General features: G+C 43.3%; 1 protein-coding gene across 1 annotated transcript in view; it reads right to left on the bottom strand.

Moving 5' to 3' along the window:
- Positions 1–7,471: 7,471 nt before the first annotated feature.
- The window catches only part of FBXO42 (F-box protein 42), an 80,233-nt gene continuing 64,854 nt past the window's right edge, over positions 7,472–22,850 (bottom strand). Inside the window, exons 5-10 of the mRNA XM_011000898.3 lie at positions 13,002–13,155; positions 12,068–12,178; positions 10,638–10,734; positions 10,103–10,159; positions 9,370–9,486; positions 7,472–8,856 (exon numbers count right to left, since the gene is read on the bottom strand). Coding sequence (XP_010999200.2) covers positions 7,741–8,856; positions 9,370–9,486; positions 10,103–10,159; positions 10,638–10,734; positions 12,068–12,178; positions 13,002–13,155 — 1,652 coding nt within the window. The 3' untranslated portion in view covers positions 7,472–7,740. The remainder of the gene's footprint in view (positions 8,857–9,369; positions 9,487–10,102; positions 10,160–10,637; positions 10,735–12,067; positions 12,179–13,001; positions 13,156–22,850) is intronic.

The following is a 22,850-nucleotide window of genomic DNA, read 5'->3' as shown; positions in this document are numbered from 1 at the left end:
CCTTCTCTGGCCCTGGGGCTCATGTTCAGTGGGGTTGGTGGGAGGCGCTTACCCAAATGCCAGGGAACCATGGTGGAGTAGAGGTCGGGGGTGGGCCTTGCGCTCCAGAGAGAACTCTCCTCTACATCTTTGCCATGGCCTCATATGTGCTGGCCTCTGTTCAGAGGTGTTCTCTCCTCCCATCATGGATTCTGGTTATGAGCTTCCGTCCCTGCAACATCTGAGAGGATGACCTCTGGTCACTCTGCATTGTCCTCAGCCCTGAATACCGGCTGCTCTGGATAAGGTAGCACCCACCCCCCAGCCCTTTTGCATCCTTCCTGGAGCAGAGGGAGTCTGTCTTTCCAGTCTGAGGCCAGGCCTGGACCCCACCTACCGGGGACCCTAGGAAGGCTCTGTCTTCACGGGCCCCTGCCTCAGTCTAGCAGGGTGAGGACAGGACAAGAGCTTCCTTGCTGTCTGGCTTCTTCTCAGATGTCCTGCCCCCGCTGGGTGTGTGGGCTGTTCTACTGACTCCACCTTATTTTTTTAGTATGACATACCTAGACTGTTTTTTGGCTTCAGAAGCTCAGGATTTGTCATCTTTGTTCAGCCCAAAGTGACACCTCCCTGGTTTGTGACGAGGTTGTGAGCTCTTTTGATTCATCTGTCTGGTGCATCCGGGGTCAGTCCATGCTCAGGGAATGTGTGCTGAGAATAGTGATCCTCCCACCCCCGCAGTGAGTGGGTGGCAGCCCAAGTCCCCTGGCCTCCCCACCAGGCAGAAGCTTCTTTCCTCCTCCCAGGCGTCTGCCTGGTAAGTCCTGGCCCTGCAGCCCTCTTCCCTGCAGCGGGTGGGCAGACAGGCTCCCTGGTGGGGGCATGGCACACGTTGCCAGGCCTCTTTGGCATTTACTTAAAACATCAGCTCAGCTTTTGCATGTGGACGGGGTCTGGGTCCAGAGCCTAGCCCCATGGGGAAAACACTGGCCTTCCCACAGCTGGGGGCTGGAGCAGAGAGGGCCAGCCTGGGGATGGTACTCAGAAGTGCAACAGAGGCCAGAGAAGGGGTCCTCCTCAGGCTTTACCAGTGGAGGTAGCCCATTCAACTTCCTTCTCAAGACTGCCTCTGATAGTGCCTAGGACTCAAAGCCTTTCATAGGGTGCCCCCAGATGGTCTTTTAAGTAATCACAGCCATGCCACAGACTAGCAAGTTATTGCTGGCTCCAGCTAAGCCGCTAACCGGTGAGACTGGCAGCATCATTGCCATTTTAGCTGAGGTTCAGAGAGGTGAGATGACTCGCCCCAGCTTAATGTGACAGGACTAGCTTTTGAAACAAGGTCTCTCCCAGTTCAAAGTCTGTGCCTATGTCCCTGTCCCACAGCCTCTCTGGGAAGTCCCTTCTCAGTCCACAGAACATCTTAAGAATTGAAAGGGCATACAGAGGTCCTTTGGTCCCATTGCTGATCTGATGCATTATCAATCAGCTCTGCCATCCCCTGCCATGCAAGTTATCAGTCTCTGTGTGAATACTTCCAGCAACAGTGAACTCATTACCTCACAAAAAAATCCACAAGGATGCTGGATTGCTTTCTTCAATGGTATATTGCAGGGAGGAGGTGATAGTTACGACCACTGAGACCAGAAGGCTGACTTTAGCTGGGGATGCTCCCCTCTGCCTGGAGGTGCTGAGAAGGGTAAACCCCAGTCCTTGTGGCAACACTACAAACAAATCAGCCTGCAGGATTCCAAAGTGATGTCTCCTGTCCTACCTGGATGCTCCTACCAAGGGTGCTCACGGCCTGGTCTTTGCCAGGTTCCCCAGATTAGGGTGATGGGAGGCAAAGTCGTGGGCTGAGGAGCTAGCTCAAGGTAGTAGTAACACGTGCAAGGCCTTGATCTCCTCGTTTGAGTGAACCCTGCAGTGCTTCCCCACAGGGCCTACTGGAGAAGAGCTGTAGAAACCAGGGAAGCAGAAAGGACAGTGTGGTGTTGCCCTTTTGTTGGCTGGGATTGGTAATTCAGGCCCTTCAGTCCCCAGGGGAGTGGCCAGGGAGCACTGTGCTAGGACTGCAGGGGAAGGCAGAGGCTGCCAGCTACTGCAAGGCCTGGGGTGAGTCACGGCTCCATTCTGAGCTGTGTTCTTGACATTAAGCTTTCTCCCCAAATTGGCAAGTCCCCTCGTCTCTGCTCCCACACATCCTCTGACCTGGGGCCAATCACATCACTGTCTTCACACTCTGATCTCCTCCAGAGCGGGAGCCTGCTCATCAGTAGTCAGGAGCACAGCTCCTGGCATGGACAGATGGAGTTAGGAAGCTGTCATGGAGCCTTGTGAGACTGGCCTGGCCTGAAGGCTGGGCATGTGGGGTCTTCCCCAGGGCCACCAATCACCACTGGCACCGTAACCCACTGAACATCACCTCCTCTACAACATCCCACAGGCTGACTATCCAGGCAACACTTGAGGTCCTCCAGTGATGCCACACTGGTTCCACTCATTACACAGAGCTCTGACCATACAGAGTTCTCCCCAGCGACCCTGAAATCTCTTCCCTACAGCTTCTACCGACTAAAGCTTGCTTAGCCCAACAGAGTCACAAGGACTTGCTAGCCCAACCTTTCTGCAGGGACAACTGTGGAAGCATTCAAAAGGATCACTCTACCCCTACCACCACCAAATCAAATCAGTAGCTGCTAGCACACAGTGCTGGGCCCCCTGTACCGAGACCCTTCCTCTTATCACGGTCTAGTCTGCTACATGCCTCAGTAAACAGAACAGACAGCATCAGACCACATGTTGTTAGAAATGGAAAAGTTTCATCTTGCAGCTTGGGAAACACAAATGTGCAGACAGGATGAGCTGCAGGCTCGCAGCACTTGAGCCTGGGACAAGGTCAACAATCAGTACACATTAAATGAAAAAAAAAAACGTAATGGTGCTTGGTGAAAAGACCCAGGGGCTGTAGCCCCTACCCTCGTGGTGCCGGGTTCCTCCCAGGTCCCCACGTGGGTGGGCAGACTCATATCATCAGCCCCCAAACCACACTTTCAGACTGGGAGCCAACTTAGTGTGCCTTCAAATCCAGGCAGAATATTTTTTGTGCTAGAGGCCAAATTCAACTGGCAAACCAAGAATAAAGTCCAAAGGGAGATGAAACAACTAGACCATTCTGGCCTGACTTATGGCAGCAGCTGCAATGTACCGCTCTCGAGGCAAAAGCCTCAAAGGTTTGTGTGGTGACATCTCAAAGATGACCCAGACAACTGTGGACGTGCGTAATCCTTCAGTATGGGCACGCACCTAACAATTTGCACACTGACCCCAGCACTTTCCTTTAAGATCATGTATTTCCTTCAAGGGCTAATTATAAATAATAGCCACCATTTATTAAGCACTTACTGTGTGCCGGGCACTGTGCTAATGCTTCTCATGTACAACTTCAATTAATCCTCATGATCCTTATAAAGTAGAAACAACTACATTCACAGATGACGAGACTCGTATCCAAGGCTAAGGAGTAAACAGGGGAGGGCAGGATTAGCCACAGGCCTCTCGGCTTCAGGCCTGTGTTCCTAACCCCCACTTGCTATGCTGTTTCAAGACCCTGACGCTCTGTGTCCTCATCTTTGCTTAGGAGGCCAGTAAAGGCGTAGATGTCATCCTGGCCCCCGGGCCTCTGCTCCAAGCTCATCACCTCTCTTGGGTCTCCACTGCAGGGTGGTAACTGAGGCTCTGAAACAGAGTCCTTCAAGTATGACGGACAGAGCTGCTTTATCATAAATGCCGTTGTCCTCAGGGACAGGCAACCCTCCTAGAGGAGGGAAGAGTATCTTTCCAACGACTTTGCTTCCAACGTTAATCTCCAATTGCTTTCCATCGCAGCTTGCTTTCTTTCTTTTATACTAATGAAACAGTTAAGACAATTCTGTCCATTTCTTTTTATTTGTTAAACTGCTAAAAAGTCATCAGGGGAAAACATTAACAAAAAATAAAATCGACAGAGATTTAAATACCAATGAAATCAAATCCACTTTTCATTCCTACGCTGTTATGTGCCTAAAATGATCATCTCAGGGTAAGCCACCCAGGACCCCTGAGTTGTATGGGAAACATCACTCACAGCACCGGCTTCGCCAGGGCACAACTGGTGTGCACTGACATGAACCCTGGTTGGTAGGAGGGGAGCAGAGCAAGGAAAGAGTACAGTGGAGCCAATGCCTAAGGGTTGCTCGCATTTGACAAGGAACGTGGTGAGAGGCAGCCACTTACTGGCGACCATGCAGATCATGCCTTCTGCAGTTCATGGGGAGGCTGCAGGTGGTGCAGGCCTTGAACTTCAGGTTCCTTGCCCCTGTATGTGTTCAGATCCTCCCCACTGACTTGTGCGCTGGCAAGAAACCACAGATAATGCAAAGCAGAGCACATCACCGTGCCAGGGTCACCGAAAGGACAAGGACAGACGAACAAACCAACCAGGAATATCACTTTTAAGGGGAAGGAAAGCAGCAAAAGCAGAAGGAAACCCAGGAGATTAAAGTGAAAGGGAAGCATCCCTTTGTTCTCCATCAGCTGGTGGCTTTCTGTCCTCCAAAGTCACGATTTCTTAAGTTGGTTTTCTTTCTTCCTCATCTTCTCTTACTTTAAAGAGTTTCAGCACAGTCCCTAGGACAGTTCATGGTTTCAGCTCTTGATACCAACCTCAAACATTAAAATCAAATAAATCCAGAGGGCTGGGAGGAGAGTAAGCCCTTACAACTAAATTTAAGCTTGTTCTGACACCGAATTTGTGCTCCCAAATGTGGGGTGGGGGTTGGGGGTTCCAGAGGCCCCCACCCAAGTGTAGAAGCAGGGTAGAAATATGAGCAAAAATACAGAACCCTCTCTGTTGTACAGCCTGCAAAGTGAGGAAACAGGAAGCTCTGTTCAAGAGGGTAGGAAGAGATTAAAATTCTCAGGAGGTCAGTGAGGTGGCCGGTGAAGTCAATCTGACATGGGGGCTCTCAAAGGCACACTTGCAGGAATGGAAGGGGTTAAAGCTTCAAGTAGAAACAAAATGTATTTTAAATACTTAAATACTGATAAATATTTACTTTAGGTGCTCCTGAGGGTTTAAAAAAATATTTTGTCTCAATTTCCTCAGTGAATTTTAAGACAAAATTGGCATCACGTCAAACCCGAGTCGTGGTTGTATCTGATCTGACTGAAGCATCCAAGGTGCTGTGGAAACAGTCACTTCAGCTGAGATGCCTGAAGCTCCACAGCACGTGTGGCTTCACAAGGGCCTAAGGAGACAATCGCCTTGATTGTGCTGAGTCGCTCTCCAAGGTGTGTGCCCACAATGCCCAGGAGCCACCAAGACCAAACCACCACCTGCAGAAGAGGCAAACTGTTCTTAAAGAGCTGTAAACAGACGGTCTAGTTCCAAATGGTCCAGGTAATACTGGGATGCCACAGAGCTCCAAGGAGTCAGGTTACTTTCTAAGAGAATCGTCATCTCTGTTGCCTGCCTACTTGGGGAAAGCAGAAGGAATCAACAAGTTAACAGCTAGCTTAGGAAGGCCACAGGACAAAGGGGAAGATTACAAAGTTGAGATTCTTAACTTTCAGGCTTCCAAAGACTTTATATTTAAACGGGAACTGAGGTTGGAGGCACCATCCATGCACAAATGCAATGTCATAAACAAGGTTCAGCCACAGCAATAATGCCAAAACTGCTAATCTTCTAGGCTAGCTTTCTCTTGTGGATAAGGACCCCACCTGATCTAACAGTCTTTGCCAAAGAAGGACTGGCAACAGGCCCAGAGCAGAGAGTCTGGAAGGCTAAGTGCTGAGCTACAAGCAGTTGGACACCACAGTAAGTAGGCACATGGTAGTTTCCTCATCTTAGGGAACACACAGAGCAGTTTCTGGAACACATACCACGCTCCCTGTGAGCTGGCCCTTTCTTGGGCTTGGCACCGGGGGGCTTTCCCACCAAGACCGTACTGTAAAAGGGAATAGCTAGGGGAAAGGATTCAACATGATGTAACAGGAGAAAACATACTTATCAGACAGACTGGTGAGAGCTGGCTGAAAGCCAGGACTCAGGGCCAGCTGTAGCAGGCTTGTGCTTGGGAAATGCTAACATGAAAAAGGGGAGTGTGGGGATGAGAAATGCAGTGTTTTGAAATTTAAATCCTAAAGGCAAAATAAAAATCCTCTTTCCATTGATAAGAAATAACTCAAAAGTCCACATTTAAGTGGTGCCAATATCTCCTATGTCCAGGCCATGGTTTAGAGACTGGTATCTTGTAATTTCCTGTATCAACCAAAGAAATGTTCTAGCTAATTACACCTTATCTCAGAAATGACATGAAAGTAAAAACCCAGGCCTTGTCTGGGTGACAGGTGAACACCACAATCACAAAAAAAGGAGCTGCTCCCACGTTAGTCGTGCATCAAAGAGGCCAAGCATGTGATACCCAACCCAATCACCAGTCAACAGCCAGACAGAAAAATGCATGTCACAAACAACGGCAAAAATCACTTCTAGAAGGAATTGTTTCCTGGGATTCTCTTCCAAGATCAATTGCCACGTTCTATAAACATGGATGGGTGTGTCCAATGTGCTTTGCAAATAAAAAGAAGTCCATAAGGTAAAACAGTATCTTTTGATGCTTTAAGGATCTCTCATGATACTGGCATCTCAGGATCCCTTACTGGTCCCCTAGTGACACCAGAAACAGGGTTCCAGAAATATTTCTAAGAGGTTTCTCTGGGTACCCAAGCCTTGTAAAAGACAAGAAAGTGAAAAAGGTTTTAGGGCTTAAAAAAACCCACATAAAAGAGGGGAGGGAGGGGAGGAGGGTAGAGGGGGAGAGGGAAGGAGGGAGGGAGGAGGGACGGAAGGAAGGATGGAAGGAAGGCAGGAAGGAAAGCAGCCTATAAATGGAAAAGGCAGTCTCTGAGGATCAGGTTTTAAGGGAAGGAAAGAGAACAAATGTGGGTTTTGGCAACTGCAACCAAATACAATTGTCAGAAAATTCCAGTCAGACACCAGAATGTTTTCTGAGACATGGAGGGAGCACTCAAAGACCAATGGACACTAGATGGAGAGCTGCTGCTCCATAAACACTGTTTCATGATGACCCTGGCACACAAATGTGGAAAAAAAAGCCCTTGGTGGGTAACTCTCCTCAGTCACAAAGGGCAGGATGGGGCCTGGCACTGGGCATCCCAGCAGAGAGAGCTTTTCACAGGTCCTCGCTGGGGGGCGGGGGGAGCGGAGTTTTCTATAGGCTACTGTACCCTGCCAGCATCTGAAGCATGTGAACCTGAAACCTCCACTGTGCATCTTACACATGCCCTTTCTTTTTCTAACTCCGAGAAGGCCAAATAAGATTTACAGTGGCTCTTCAGTGTCTTTAGGAGAGTTCTGGTATTAGTCTGTTCCCTAAATTCTCGGTCTAGTTACCAGCAAAGTAGAAAAAGGCAGCACAGCCTCTGCTAAAACACAGCAACAATTTTATCTGAACCAGGACGGAGATCTCCCCCTCTTTGTAAACAGAGTTGGCTCTATAATATATATTTATATATTTATATAATTTTTTTCTTAATGGAGATTTGATCCCAGCCTGGAGTGAGTGAGGCTGGGAATTGGCGTTTTGGTTTATGAGAGTAATTTTTCCTCTGTTTTCTCAATTCTCAGTCCAAATGCTTGCACGCTGGAAAATTCCAAATTAAAAGCCACAGGAAGGGAAAGGGATTTAGAACACATTATCTCTTTGCTCGCACAAAGTACAAGGCGTTTGTTTTTGGATAGTACTTCACATTCTGTTTCTTGTCCATGAGTCCTCCAAATATGATGAGTTCACCCCTGCCCTGTACTACTGTATGCAGGCTGGTTTCTGGAGGTCCAACCACAGAACTGCTATTAAATACTTTCCATTTGACCCGCCCCTTCTCCTTGGTGTCTTTAATGTCCAGCACGTACATCTGCATGGGCTTGCAGTTCATACTCTGGTACAAAGGTTTGCCAACATTTAGGGACTGCGGAGGGTGGTGGCCCAGACGGCGGGCAATGGGAGGTAAGGAATGTCCATCTCCTTGGGCAGGCCCTGGACGGGGAACGGGCACTGTTTCTCCACTGCTCAGGTTCTGGCCCCCAGGGGAGCCTGGAGAAGACCCCAGAGGAGGACTCAGTGCTGCCGAGGCCGGGGGGCCTTTGGATGACATTGCTTTGATGGCTTCTAGGCTCCGACGCAGGGCACCTGGGGAAACGGCTCCTGCAAGGGCACTGGCCACATGCGGTGGTGTATGCACACCATTCGTCTGTTCAGAAGAGTGTCTCATACTTCCCCCAACTGTCCTGCTGTCCACACCATCCATATGATTGCTACTGGAAGTAGGTTTCAGATCCCAACTCAGATCTATTGATCCTAATCTTAGATCTTTCTGATCTGGTAGTGACCCTCGTCGGGGGGCCAAAGAAAGTCCCATTTTTAGGTCATATCCTTCAGTGGTAGATGGTGTGCTAGGAGAGATAGCCTGTACAGGGCTGTCCAAGGAAGAGCCACCTACAGCTGCTGATCCTGGAGATAAACTCCCACCATTGAGGATGGGAGAACCATCTCCTCTGGCTGGGGAAAGGCTTCCTTCTCGAGAACTTGAGGGAGTCTGCCTTTGAGCTCTGGGCCTCAGTGTTCCCCAGCGGCCATTAACACAGGGAGCTTCATCCGTACTTCTTATTGGAGACTGAGAGCGATATTCTCGGGTTTCGGGAACCAGGGCTGGGGGAGTGGCACTGATAGGTGAAGGGCGAGAGTTCAAACTGGGGCTGAGTGGGGCTCTCCCACTAGGAGCCTGACTGAAGACCACCACACACTGCCCCACCTGGAAGACAGAAGATTTGTGCTCAGTTCTGATCATTCATTTAACCATCAAACATTTTATGATGAGCATCTGCAATGTGCCAGGCATTCTGTAAGTACCTGAGATATGGAGATGAAAATAATGTAGCCTGCCCTTTAAGCTAGAAGTAGGTGTAGACATGGGAACAATTTGTTGCTATAGTGTGACACATGCTATCATTCGAATTATGTCTACAGAATAGGGTAGAGTGGAGGAAGGAACAGGTTTTTGTTTGGGGGACCCTATGGCAAGTTTTACAGACAAAGAGATGCTTAAAGCTGGGGCCTAAAGGATGAGCAGGACCCACATAAGTTTTTCCATCTAGCGGCTGATGTATGTCAGAAATGCCCATGTAGCTACGGTTAATGTCCACCTCTTTTGGGACATCAAGGGTGTTTTCAATTTCCATACAAAGCTGCTTGGGAATCTGACGAGTTACTCTGGCTTCCCAATTATGGGCCTCTCCTTCTGCTGGCCTGTCAGCTCTCTGCTTACCCGGCAAGCTGGATGGCACCACAGTTCCGGAGCCCCATGATCTTCATTTTCTACCTTGAGTGGCTGCCAGGCCCAGGGACCTGAGTGTATGTGCAACAACCAAGCATCCTTGAACAGCTGTAAGAGAAGGACCAACAACAGGAGTCAGGTACATGTTACAAAGTACACACACACACACACAAAGCTGGAATCTCAAATTTGTGCTATCTGGTAAAGAGAGTGTGTGGGCTCTTCAGAAAGAACAGCAAAATCTTTGGCCATTCATTCATTCACTTATTACCACTGGCCTAGCACATAAAATTGTACTTGTGACCCCATGAAAGAGTTTTAAGTGAATTTTGCCTGCGGTTTTGTGTGTGTGTGTGTGTGTGTTGATGGACAGGGTAGATAATACATACCCAAATGTCTGAATCTGCGTTCTGAAATAAATTCCATGTGAACTCTGGCTGTTATCAACCTGCTTTGCTGTCCTACCCCTCCTTGAAAGAATGACAGCAGTAAACTTCATAGCCTAAAGACTAAGTGGAGTAGGAAGACTATAGACATGCATGTTCAAGAGATGAATGTTTCTGATGAAAAGCTTCCCTCCTCCTCCCTACAAAAAAGACTGGAGAGAAAGGCCAGAAAATACCACAGACATGGCCATATTTTACACTCTTACAAGATGAGACAGGGGAAGCAAGTTTTGAACACAGCAGCACGTCCATGAGAAAGCCACACCAGCAGTACTCACAGCATTAGGACCGCCACACCCTCCGAGGATTAAGATAGTTGCATCATCTATGACAATCTGAGGAGAGGAAGAAATTTAAAATAAACCTACAAAGACACAGGCATCTGACTTCTTATACTTCAGCGGTATATAAAAATAGTCTACTTAGCTCCCAACTGAGAGTATTCTATTTACCATAGGTTCTCCATTCCCCCAAACCAAGTCAGTTCTGATCCTTGTAAACAAATTACTGATGATTCACCTGAATGGATTCTTTGTTGATCAAATATTATTAACATGAGAGTGCCAACCACATAAAATGCAGGTTTCTCTTGAAAAATAAAAAAGTAAGTGCTTTTGAGAGAGGCATAATATAAAGCCACCAAAAATAATTACAATGCATTAGAAGTTGAAAAATAAATACCAGCAAAAAGGGATGATAAATTCTCTTGGGCTTACATATGTTGGCATCTTACCTGACTCCCTCCTCCCTCTCCTGTCCTAACTGAAAGATGCTACAGTGTTTGCTGAATAGTTATTTTTAATTCCTGAGCACCTGAGATTGGCCACCTCGAGGATGAGGACTAGGGCCGGAGATGTTTGGCTTGGACCACGCCCACTGCTCGAGGTCAAGGACCCAGACATCGTTGCTCCTATAAGATAAGAACATAAGAATGAAGGAGTTGGGAGCTCTCAGGGATCACAAGAACTGATATAAATGAGGTTACATTTATAAGGATGCCCTTAAAAGTGTCATTTTCATAGTTAGCATTCAGATTATATTTTTCTTCCCCTCCTTTCCCTGAAAGGAGACATTCAAACCTCTGCTTTTCCACTGACCTATAAGGCCACATTTGAGTCATGTATGTAGCCAAACACGAATACCTCAAGTAAGAGTTAATTAACTGGTGGTAGCAGGAAATAACTACTAGTCAAAATACACTCTTTCAAAGGCAAAACCCACAAGGAAGAGAAAAAAATTATTCAAAAGGCAGTTCTATCATCGTCCAGGAGATACCTATATATTTTGCCTACAAAAAGTAATTTTACCATGGCTAATGAAAGTTGCAGTTTTATCAAGGACAAAGTGACATCTCCAACCCTCGAGGGACCAGTGTGGGAAGGACAGACTCCTAAATGGCAGTCTCTATTCTACGGTCCTCTCTCTAAGGTCATTTATTCACACAAAGGAACACAGGAGTAAGAGCGCCAATACCTTAAGCCCTAAATCCTCTCGTTTGGAGGGCAGAGCTTACAGTCTCCTGCACAACTGTTTTAAAATAAGAAGAAGGAGAGTATCCTGAGAGAGAACAGGGTGGGGTCTGGAATGGTTTTACTGCTGACAGCTCATCAACTTCCATCTCACAGCACAGGGGAAATGCCTGCTGCTGCTGCTAATGCCCAGCAGACAAGCAGTGGTTCCAACAGGCTGCTCTGGCTTTGGCCCTGACCCGAGCTGGCCAGCCGTGGCCAGAGAGGGAGGACAGTGGATAGGGAGAACCACCTCACAGAGGTGTGTCAGGCCTGACACAGTTTTCTTGCTCCTACCCTCTCCCTCAACCCAGCCCATTTGGAGAGTGAACCATTGCCACTTGCCCTGTCAATCCACCTCTCTTCTTGAGAATGGCTGCGCCGCAAAGGAGAGCAAATAGAAGTGCTCTGCTTCTTGGAAGGGGGCCTTCTGTAGGCACAAGTAGGTAGAGACAAGGTGGAGGCCCCGTAAGAATTTGATCTCACTCAACTGAACTACATTCCAAACAAAAAAGATCCTACATAACAGCCCTGATTTTATGGATTTTATTTATTTTTCAACTTATTGGTCTATAATTGGAATCAAAAAATGGAATACTAGGGTGAGATAACTAATTAGATTAATTAGAACCATGTTCAGGGATACTGACCCTGCCTAGTTTGCTCTTCTGATCTGTTATTTATTCCAGGAGAATTTACCTTCAGGTTGATAGGGCGCAAACCAAATATACTTACATTTGCCGGGATCCTAGGGAGCCACCAAAGACAATCATTTTATCTTCTATCACACAGGAGGAATGGCCGGCCATGGGAGGTGGGCCATGAGTCGTCACAATGCAGTTCCACCTAATATAAAAAGACAGGAGGAAGCCAAGAAGTCAGCTCCTCCACTTCTGGTCTTATGCATTTAAGGTGCAAAATGGTAAGGAAGCATCCATTTAAAATAACAAACCTATCACCTTCAGGAGAGATACTGTTAGGGTAATAAATGAGGATGGCATAAGGCATTTATGCCTTTTCTACAAATCTGCTACAGTTATATTCACTTTCAACTTCTCAAGGTGTATGGCTTGGAGGTAGAGTGGAGAGATGAGAAAACAATGACAAGGGACTCCATTCCGGTTCCTTGCCTGCTTCAGCCTCGTTGACTGAAGGAGTACCACCTGCTACTTCTTTCTGCGGTCCTGATCTGATCAGTAGCAGTTGCCACGAGCCCTGTAATAAGTAGTCCATTATAAGGAACAGGGGTTACTGTCATTAAAAAAAGACAAGTTTGAAAAACAACTGAGAGTCAGTCTTGGGCACACAACAGGGAATAAAGAATCATCTGGATCCACAGCACTCCTGGGGAGTCAATAGCCAAAGTTGAAGAGCTCCCTATTCCTTAACTGGCTCATTCATTATTCTTGCAAGAGAAATAAATCTTTTTTTATTCTATCTTTTCTCTTTGGAATAAGGGACTTTAACTTCAAGTTTTAAGGGGGTCCTGTACACCCTCTGAAACTATAGGCAAAATCTGTGCATATGTAAAATTATTTTTCTGGGAAAAGAGTCCAAAGTTTTCATCAAATTCTCAAAGAGGTTCCTGGATGCACATAAATAAGATGAGAAATCCAGTCATTTGAAATCTTCTACTCCAGACTGAAAAGATCTTTTCCTTGTGGCTTACCAGTTTTTAGAGGGTGAGTAAGTATGTATTTCATCAAAGAATCTCTCTGGTTGGTGTAGGGGATAAGGGCTTGGCCGCGTCCAGCCACCAAACAGCACCAGCAGGTCCTTGTATACAACCAGAGTCGCTCCAGCTTTGGGGGAAGGATAGGACCCTGGGAGAAGTCAATAATACCATGGTTAGGATTTGGGGCCTCACAACAAGCCACAGTAGGCTGTCTATAGATCACCTTTCTGGAAGAGTGACAAAACAGGAACCAATACTACAAAGCATAAGGGAGAGGAGGAGACAAAACTGGATTTGCAGGTCTGACAGAAAATCACCAATTTATACATCTTTTATAATTGAAACAGAGAAACCTGAGTTAGAAGAAAGTTACTTAGCCTCTCTCAGGCTCAGTTTGTTCATCTGAAATTATGGATGAGAGTACCTATCTCATAAAGTTGTTCTGAGTTTTAAACAGTATACTCAAAGCACATAGCACAGTGCCGGGCACATAGCAGGTACTCAATAAATGTTGATTCTCCTGTCCATCCCTTCAATGAGCTTAACAGAGGTCACAAAGGAAAGCATGTAAGGGACCCAGGGAGGAGGATATACAGAGTTGCTAGATACCCAGATGCAACTTAAAAACAAATAAAAAAATGCAGTTCTCGTTTGTCCTATAAGTCAAATGTTAACATAGGGACCTCTAGGCCCCTAGCTATGGGCCTCACTAGCACAAATGTAAGTAGACATTCAAGGCTGGACATGAAAGCATTCCAATGCAACTGCAGGCCTTATGCCAAGAGTGGTTACTAAGGCCCTCCAGGCTGGACCTCTGGGCTATGTTGACCAAATGTCAAAACAACAGAAATGTGGCTTATGCTGGAAAACTTCAGGAATAACAAACGTTCCACAGGAGCATAATTTTTCATTTTTTTATCTCTGAAACAATTGCCATTTCTCTCAATCCCTTACTCTACATGTCACCTTAGTTTGCTCAAGACCAAAGTAACCCATCTCATCCAGGTGTCAGTAAATACTGGAATATTAAAAAGAATTGTTGTTGTTGTTAAAGCTATAGGATCTATTTTTCAAAGGAAATCTTAAGAAGGAATCCCAGCAGTATATCAACCTGATAGCAGTTTAGGTGCTCCAATTTAAGTGGGCAAGTTGGCCTCCCCCTTCAGCAAGGAGTTATGGGTACACGGTTTGAAAACCCCTGCTCAGACTGCTTTAATGGTGTTGATTACACAGTCTTGAGGTTGAGAACGTAGAGCAGAGGTCTGTCTTCCCTGAGTAACAACATGATTTACCAGAAGGTACCAGGCCTCAGAATATGCAGTAAGCATCTAAGAACACTTAGTGGCATCAGATATTTAGCATAAACCCCTAATAGAACATGTGAAATATCAACCAAATCTTCAAGTTCTTGCTCCTACCTTGGAACTCATAAGTACTGTGAAAAGGTTGGAAAAAGCTAATAAAATATGTAACAGACTTTGGCAGGGTAGTGACTTAAAAATTTGTCTTTCCAGACTGAAATTTGGATTTGAATTTGAGATACTGGAAATTCTGGCTTTTAAATCAAGCGTACAAAGTGAAGCAGCAGACCAAGGGTCCCACAAATAGCAAAACATGGAAACAAACAAAAACAGAATTTTTAATGTAAATTGAGCAACTTGTATCCAAAAAGTTTAAATGCGTATGCTTTGAATCAGCAATTCCATTTCCAGGGATTAATCTAATGTCTAATGAGATAGCGGGCCAAGTGAAAAAAGAGAATATACAAGGATGCTCATCTCCAGTGTTGAAACAGATTGAGGAATACCCATGTAAAAGAGTGACGTGAAAATTAAATGAGTTAAGGATTTTCCAGTCAAGGTGGTGGAGTAGGAGGACCACGAGCTCCTCTCCACGACTGCAATGAAACCACAACTACTGCTAAATAATCATCGAAAAAAAGACTGGAACCTAGCAAAAAAGATCTTCTTCAACTGGAAACATAAAGAGGGAACCACAATGGAACAGGGGAGGGGGGCGTGCTTATGATATAATCGGGCCCCATATCCCTCCAGGGGTGCGGCGGCCCACAAGCTGAAGGCTAATTAAGTCGCAAAGGGTCTCCCACAGGAGTGAGAGATCTAAGCCCCACGTCAGTCTCCCCAGCCAAGGTTCCAGCATTGGGAGGAGGAGGAGACCCCAGGACATCTGGTTTTGAAAGCCAGTGGGGCTTAGCTCCAGAAGCCCCATGGGACTGGGGGAAACAGAAACTTCATTCTCTTGGGAAGCATACACAGAATCTTGAGTGTGCCAGGTCCAAGGGCAGAGGCAGTGATTTCATAGGAACCTGGACCAGGCCTTCCTGCTGGTTTTGGAAGGTCTCCTGGGGACATAGGGGATGGCTGCGGCTCACCCAGGGGACATAAAAGCTGATGGCGGACATTCTGGGAGTGTTCATCTACATGAGCTTTCCTGGAGCCTGACATCTTGACTGGATCATTAGCACCAAGACCTAGCCCCACCCATCAGCAGACTCCCCAAGCCATAAACGTCTCTAGACACAGCCTTGCCCACCAGAGGTCCAGGATCAAGCTTCACCCAGCAGTGGACGGACACGCACCAGCTCCTCCTGCCAGGAAACCTACATAAGCCTCTAGTCCAGCCTCATCCACTAGGGGGCAGACACCAGAAATAAGAAAACAACAAACCCAAACAAGATCATACTGTATAGCACAGGGAAATATATACAAGATCTTGTGGTAGCTCACAGAGAGAAAAAAAATGTGACAATGAATGTATGTATGTTCATGTATAACTGAAAAATTGCGCTCTACACTAGAATTTCACACAACATTGTAAAACGACTATAACTCAATAAAAAAAAAAATTTAAAAAGATAAAATTAAATACGTTGTTTCTGGCAAAAAAAAAAAAAAAAAAAAAAAGAAAGAAAGAAAGAAAACAACAATCCCAAAGCCCATGGAAGGAATCCACAAACACAGACCAGACTCTACATTAGGACCTGCTGGACTCTGGCCCTTGGGTGACAAGAGAGGAGTGTACTGCTGGGACCCGTAGGACGTCTCCCTCAGAAGGCTACCTCTCCAAGGTTGAGAAATGTAACTAACCTACCTAAAAATACAAATAGAAAGACAGACAATATGAGGCGGCAGAGGAATATCTCTCAGGCCAAGACACAAGATAAAATCCCTGAAGAAATAAGTGATGAGGAGATAGGCAATTTATCTGAGGAAGAGTTTAAAGTAATGATGGCGAAGATGTTCAGAGAACTCAAGAGGAGTATAGATGCACAGAGTGAAGTGTTTAGCAAATAGTTGGAAAATATAAAGAAAACCAAAACAGAGTTGAAGAATAAAATCACTGAAATGAAAAACACAATAGAAGGAACCAAGAATAGACTAAATGAGGTAGAATGGATCAATGAGCTAGAAGACAGATTAGTGGAAATCACTACTGCAGAACAGAAAAAAGATAAAAGAATGAAAAGAAATGAGGATAGTTTAAGAGAACTCTGGGACAACATGAAGCACACTGATACTCGCATTATAGGGGTCCCAGAAAGAGGAGAGAGAGAGAAGGAACCTGAGCAGATTTTTGGAGAGATAATAATCGGAAACTTCCCCAACTTGGGAAAGGAAACAGTCACCCAAGTCCAGGAGGCACAGAAAGTTCCACACAGGATCAACCCAAAGAGTTCCAAAGAGGAACACACTGAGGCACATAGAAATCAAATCGACAAAAATTAAGGGTAAGAAGAAAATATTAAAATTAGCAAGAGAAAAACAATAAATAACATACAACAAGGGAAATCCCATAAGGTTATCAACTGATTTTTCAGCAGAAACTCTACAGGCCAGAAGTGGGTGGCACGATATATTTAAAGTGATGAAAGGGAAAAACTTACAACCAAGAATGCTCTATCCAGCAAGGCTCGCATTCAGATTTGATGGAGAAATCAAAAGCTTCACAGATAAACAAAAGCAAAAAGATTTCAGCAACACCAAACCAGCTTTACAACAAATGTTAAAGGAACTTCTCTAGTTATCATCAAACCATAAGAAAAGAGAACAAAAAGAAGAAAGAGAGAGAGAGAAAACAAAGACCTACAAAAGATTGCTCTAGCAGTTCGGGGTCTTTTAGGGCCCCATATAAATTTTGGAATTGTTTGTTCTAGTTCTGTGAAAAATGTTGTGAGTATTTTGACAGGGGTTGCACTGGATCTGTAGATTGCTTTGGGTAGGTATGATCATTTTGATAATGTCGATTCTTCCAATCCAAGAGCACAAGATATCTTTCCATTCCTTTGTATCACCTTCAATTTCCTTCATCAATGTTTTACAGTTTTCAGAGTATAGGTAACCTCTTTGATTAAGTTTACTTCTAGGTATTTTGTTGTTTTTGATGCAATGGAAATGTTTATGCCAGTTATAAAATTCTGGGTTTTGAAGTGAAAAGAAAAAAAAGTAAAGTGAACGAAGGGCCACAAAAGGCAAAATATCCTTCTTTCTTATGGGTGAGTTGTATTCCATTACATATATATGCTGCATCTTCTTTATCCATTCATCTATTGATGTGCACTTAGGATGCTTCCATATCTTAGCAATTATAAAGAATGTGGCTGTTAATAGCAGGGTGTATGTATCTTTTTAAATTAATTCTTATTTTGTAGTTGGCATTACTCCTTGATAACTATGTAAGTTTAAAAAGCTAAAGCTCTAAACATTCTTAGAAACAATGTATAGTACATATATGTAAATTAAAGAAATATGTGCATTATATTGTGTATATGTATTTACATGCAATACATTGTATATGTGCAGTCAAATTGTAACAATTTCACCTAATAAAACTGAAAAATGAAAAAAAAAAGAAAATTAAATGAGTTAAATCATATAATACATTTAGGGCAGTGCCTGGTATTGTTATTATCATTGCTAAAGCAAATTAATTTGAAGTTAATACCAGGTCAATTAGCCACAGACTTCTGACAGTATTGCTTTCTACATGGCACAAGTTTATGAGAACAGAACTGAACTGGTGGGCATATTTAACTGCTACTATATGGTTAGAATATTCCTGGCAGAGTAACTATTTAGCTCAAGAAAGTACAATAGAATAAAACTGTAACTGATTCTAGATGATGTAAAAGGGAGATCATCCCAAGTCCCAAGAAGGTCAATCAAATGCACAGAATTATGATTTGGAAACAAAAAAGAATGGTTAACATGGGAAGACTAGTTTGGGTTTGCTCCTTCATGTGCACTATGCGTCTCCTGTAACACCTTTTGAAATATTACCAATACTTTAAGAGGCAAGGCAAACCAATGTTTACCAACCGCTGGATGCAGAGATACTACAAACGCAGTATAAGAATACATACTTTTTTTTTTAATGCTCAGACTCTTTTTAAAAATAAATTTTTACTGAATTATAGTCAGTTTACAATGTTGTATCAATTTCTGCTGTATGGCACAATACTTCAGTCATATAGGAAATATATTCGTTTTCATATTCTTTTTAACCATAAGTTACTGCAAGATATTGAATATAGTTTCCTGTGCTATACAGAATACATACTTCTTAAGGGGAAAAACTAGCCATAGAATTAAAAAGAATGTTTGTAAAACATAGTAACATATAAAATCAAACCCAAGTAAAGACTACACTTTAGACCTGCACTGCCCAACACAGTCACCATTTAGCCACACGTGCCAGTGACTACTGAATTGTAAAGTACAGATACAGAACATTTCCATCATTACAGAAAGTTCTATTGGACAGTACTACTTTAGATAAAGAATTTGACTTTATAAACCATGTGCCTATGTTCACATCATATTGGGAAGGTGGTAGGGATGGTTGGGTGACTTGATTGACTTTTAAGAGAAATTATAATTTCTGCTACTTATAATTATTACTACTGCTACAAATGATAGTGATCAATATTTATCGAGGATTTATTATATGCAAAGCATCTTTCTAAGTGCTCTGCATGTATTAACTAATTTACTCCTTCCAAAACTCCTAGTTTTATTTCCATTTTACAGATGAGAATATTGAGACAATGCTCATTTATATAAACTTGCACAAGGTCACAGAACTAATAAGTGAGGGAACCAGGATTCCAATCCATTTAGTTTGGATGTAAAACTCATTCTCTAGATTGTTATCCATGCACACAGATACATTCCTGAGTAGTTAACCACAACAAGTCAGGCACCTCAAAATGTCTCAGTGTTTCAAAGCTGCAAAAGCTCTTTCCTAAATCTTTTTTTTTTAGAAGTTCCTTTGTATTTTATTTTTTATTGAAATATAGTTGATTTACAAAACCTAAATTTTAACTAATTAGGTAAGCCACTAATTAGGCATAAAGATAAGCAAATTGAACAGAAGGCTATTCTTAAAACCCCTTTTTCTCCATAAGGCTCTGGGTCACAATCTACCTCCCTTTATTTGTTCTCCAGATTCTCCAAGGAAAGGTAAACTGGGACCAATGACAACGATAAATCAGTCCTTAAGGATTATCTTTGGTAAGGGATTTCCAAAGTGACTTCTCAAATATCTGGACTTTCATTTCAAGAAAGCCCCAAAATTTCCTTCTACTTCTTATCCAAAGGAGTGGGAGAACCCCACCATCCAGCAGTTCTAAGGTCTGTTTTATGTCACAAATAGCTTTAATTTTAGCATTTTACTTAATCTTGACAGCTACATAGAGTCATACTGAAAGTTAACTTGTGCTCCTCCACCTCAATTTATAAGGAAAGTGGGGGGAAAATTACCCCACAGAAACAAATGAAGTAGGGGGAGGGAGGGCACAGAATTCAACATACCATCTCTAAAAAGTTAGTTCAGCAACAAGACATCAAAGATACTGGTCTGTCAAATTTTCTGTGACCCAATTATGCATGTAATGTTTATAGTATTTTTCACAAATTGGATACTTCTAAGTTCTTGTTACTTGAAGAATCAATATTGTAAAGTCTTTACCAAGAGTCCCTAACTAAATCATTTCTAAAATTTGCCTATCTCCTATTTTGAATTTGTTTAAAGCAGAGGGTCTTCAATTCCCCTCCCAATTATCTTGATACAAGGTTTACAAATGAAATGAAATGAATTTATGCTGAGGTCAGAGACTGCAGAGATCAATGAATTTTGGCAATTTCTGTATCTTAAAGAATAGACCATCTCTTTACCTGAGTTCTGGAAAGCAAACAAGGTCTTTACCAGATTTTTGAGAAAAACAAGAAAACTCATTTTCAAATTACATACTTTCAATTCATTGTTTTAAAGTTCCAAGAAAAGCACACTATTTAAAGAGTAGTATTTATGAATTTTATTTTAAAAAACAAACACATGACCATACATTATTAGGCAAGGAAAGTAACTAACTTTTATATGGACTAGCCCTAGATAAAATACCAGGTCCTAAACTTTGAAGAATTGCACCTATGTGCAAGCAATCCATTCCATACAGTAGCTAAAATGATATCACACAGTTGTTTAATATATTTTTATGAAAACACACCTGCCAATGACATTAGAGACTGAATGAATCACTGGAAATCTTGTACAATATAGGGTAGGTGACAAAAGAAGATCCTCCATGGTTAAAAGGTCCATCATCATCATGGTGACATACGATGAAATAAATACCCTCCCCTCAAGAAAACTTATAAATGAAGGTTTTGTACTCATTAGGACATTTCTTGGCCTGCCTTCAAAGTATGAAGTCACTTGGCCTCTAGACAGTCTAAATATCATTGTATTACAAAAGTGGAAAAAGAAAAGGTATCACTCCCACGCAGATTTTCATCAAGCACCACAGGACCAAATATGTCCACACCAAACTTGGACAGACACGTTACTTAAGCCTCTTCCTCCCAGAGCTGATGGTTATCCTCATAGGCTTCTCTCCCCAAACACCAAAGGCCTCAAATCCCACAGCAGAAATTTCAAAACAAGGCACAAGTCAAAAAGGCAGCTGTGGGAAACTGGATAATCAGATAGGCTCTCTATCCACAGAACTAACCTTCCCTAAAACTGCTAATTGGTTCAGATGTCTCCCAAGGTTCCTATGAAATCAGAAGAAAATTTCACACATGAAAAGACAGTGGTAGAACTACAAGGCATTCTTGTTTACTTTTGCAAAGAAGATTGGAAAACAGTGAAGCAACTCCAAATTCTGTTTCGCCACTTTCCCACAACTGTAGTTTCTACTCACATAGAACCCAGCACAAAAGAGAAGCTCACCTGTTTGATACAAGATAGAACAAGCGCCTGGTTTAACTGGGGGTTCCTGTATTTTATGCATAACTAAAAAGTTACTCTTGTATCTCCACACTGTGATCATTATTTATTGCTATTATTAGTTTATTATTAAGGTCTTATAGTTACTATGCCCCTAGAGCTGTAGTTCTCAAACTTTAGTTGTATCAGAAGGAGCTGAAGGACTTGTAACACAGGCTGAGATTCCTATTTAGTAGGTCTGGGGTGGGATCCGTGAAGTTGTATTTCTAACATGTTCCCAGGTGATGCTGATGTCTGGGGACTAGACTTTGAGAACTATGTGGCAGAGAGTTAAATAATTCTTGGGTGAACCTGTCAGACAATGCTCCAGTATGACGTTACAAGGGCATATGGTCACCCTTTTGCCTTTCTTCCCAGTTTAGATGATTTTCCTTAACACTGAACCTATCCAGACTTTTTTCCGTATGTACACTCTGAGTATGACTATATTAACAAGGGTCCAAAGTAGGTTTTGCCTGCCAAGTGCTTTGACTAAAGGGGTGCTGAAAGGAACTACTTTAATATTTTCAATATATAAATATTTCATTGGTCATACTCATCCACATGTTACTGAACTACACTCTGCAAAATAAACAAACAAAACTGTTCCCTCTACTGGCTTTCAGGCAAATCACTTTAAGATTTATTTACAGCAACATAAGAGACTTGCTAATAGTTTTCCATGATTCTGAAAAAAGAAGGATCTAATATTAGGAATTAGGTACTTATAAGAGGTAAAGTTTGAAAACAAGAAAACTATGAACATGAAAAATTTAACCATAGGAGACTCAACAGTATGTCAGTGAATCCAGAAGAAAAGAACTGGACAAAAAAAAAAATCTCCAATTTGCTCATGGAATTACAGAATGTTTTGGTATGTGATCTGCTTTTTAAAAGGGGCATGGTCTAAACTGCTTCTTAACTGGCAATCAAAAACTTCCCTGGATGCTTTCAAATAATTTTATTTTATAGTAATGATGCCAAAGGGGACATTAAAGAATGAATAATGGTACTGAGGATTCAGGTCATACTTTCCATTTCACGTTAACAACTCTTCACACATACACTTTCCCAGGGTAGGGCCAATGAGAGGCATGCACTCGCAGCTCGATATGAGGTACCCTAGTGCTTTCCACACAAAACTGGCCTTGAGGGCAAAATAAGACCAGATAGACTAGATAGAATTAACCAACAGCCTTACCTACCTCACAGTTTCTTTTGTGTGGGTACTTTTCTGTGGCAGTGAGGAGCCTTGATTTGGTGTTTATATAAGGGGCGGGAGAGATGAATTTTGCTGACAGGACCCAAGCTGGGCCTTTGGAAGCAGACCAAGCCTTTGGCTTGATAGAGCTGTCATTATGGTAGTGTGTGAAGTGACTGACCTTGATAGCAAGAGTCAGAGGTCAAGAGGAGAATAAATTGGAGAGGCATTTCCCAGAACACCACATTAGCATCTGAATCAGAAAACCTACAGGGCACGAGGGAGAGGCTGGAACTTATAACTTAGGAGGCAAGAGACCCTTTAAAGAAAAACTACTGGCATTATAATAATTTAAC

Source organism: Camelus dromedarius, chromosome 14 (genome assembly GCF_036321535.1).
Source record: "Camelus dromedarius isolate mCamDro1 chromosome 14, mCamDro1.pat, whole genome shotgun sequence".
Lineage (NCBI taxonomy): Eukaryota > Metazoa > Chordata > Mammalia > Artiodactyla > Camelidae > Camelus > Camelus dromedarius.
Note: the sequence above shows the minus strand (reverse complement) of the source record. Positions and strands in the feature narration are given on the sequence as shown.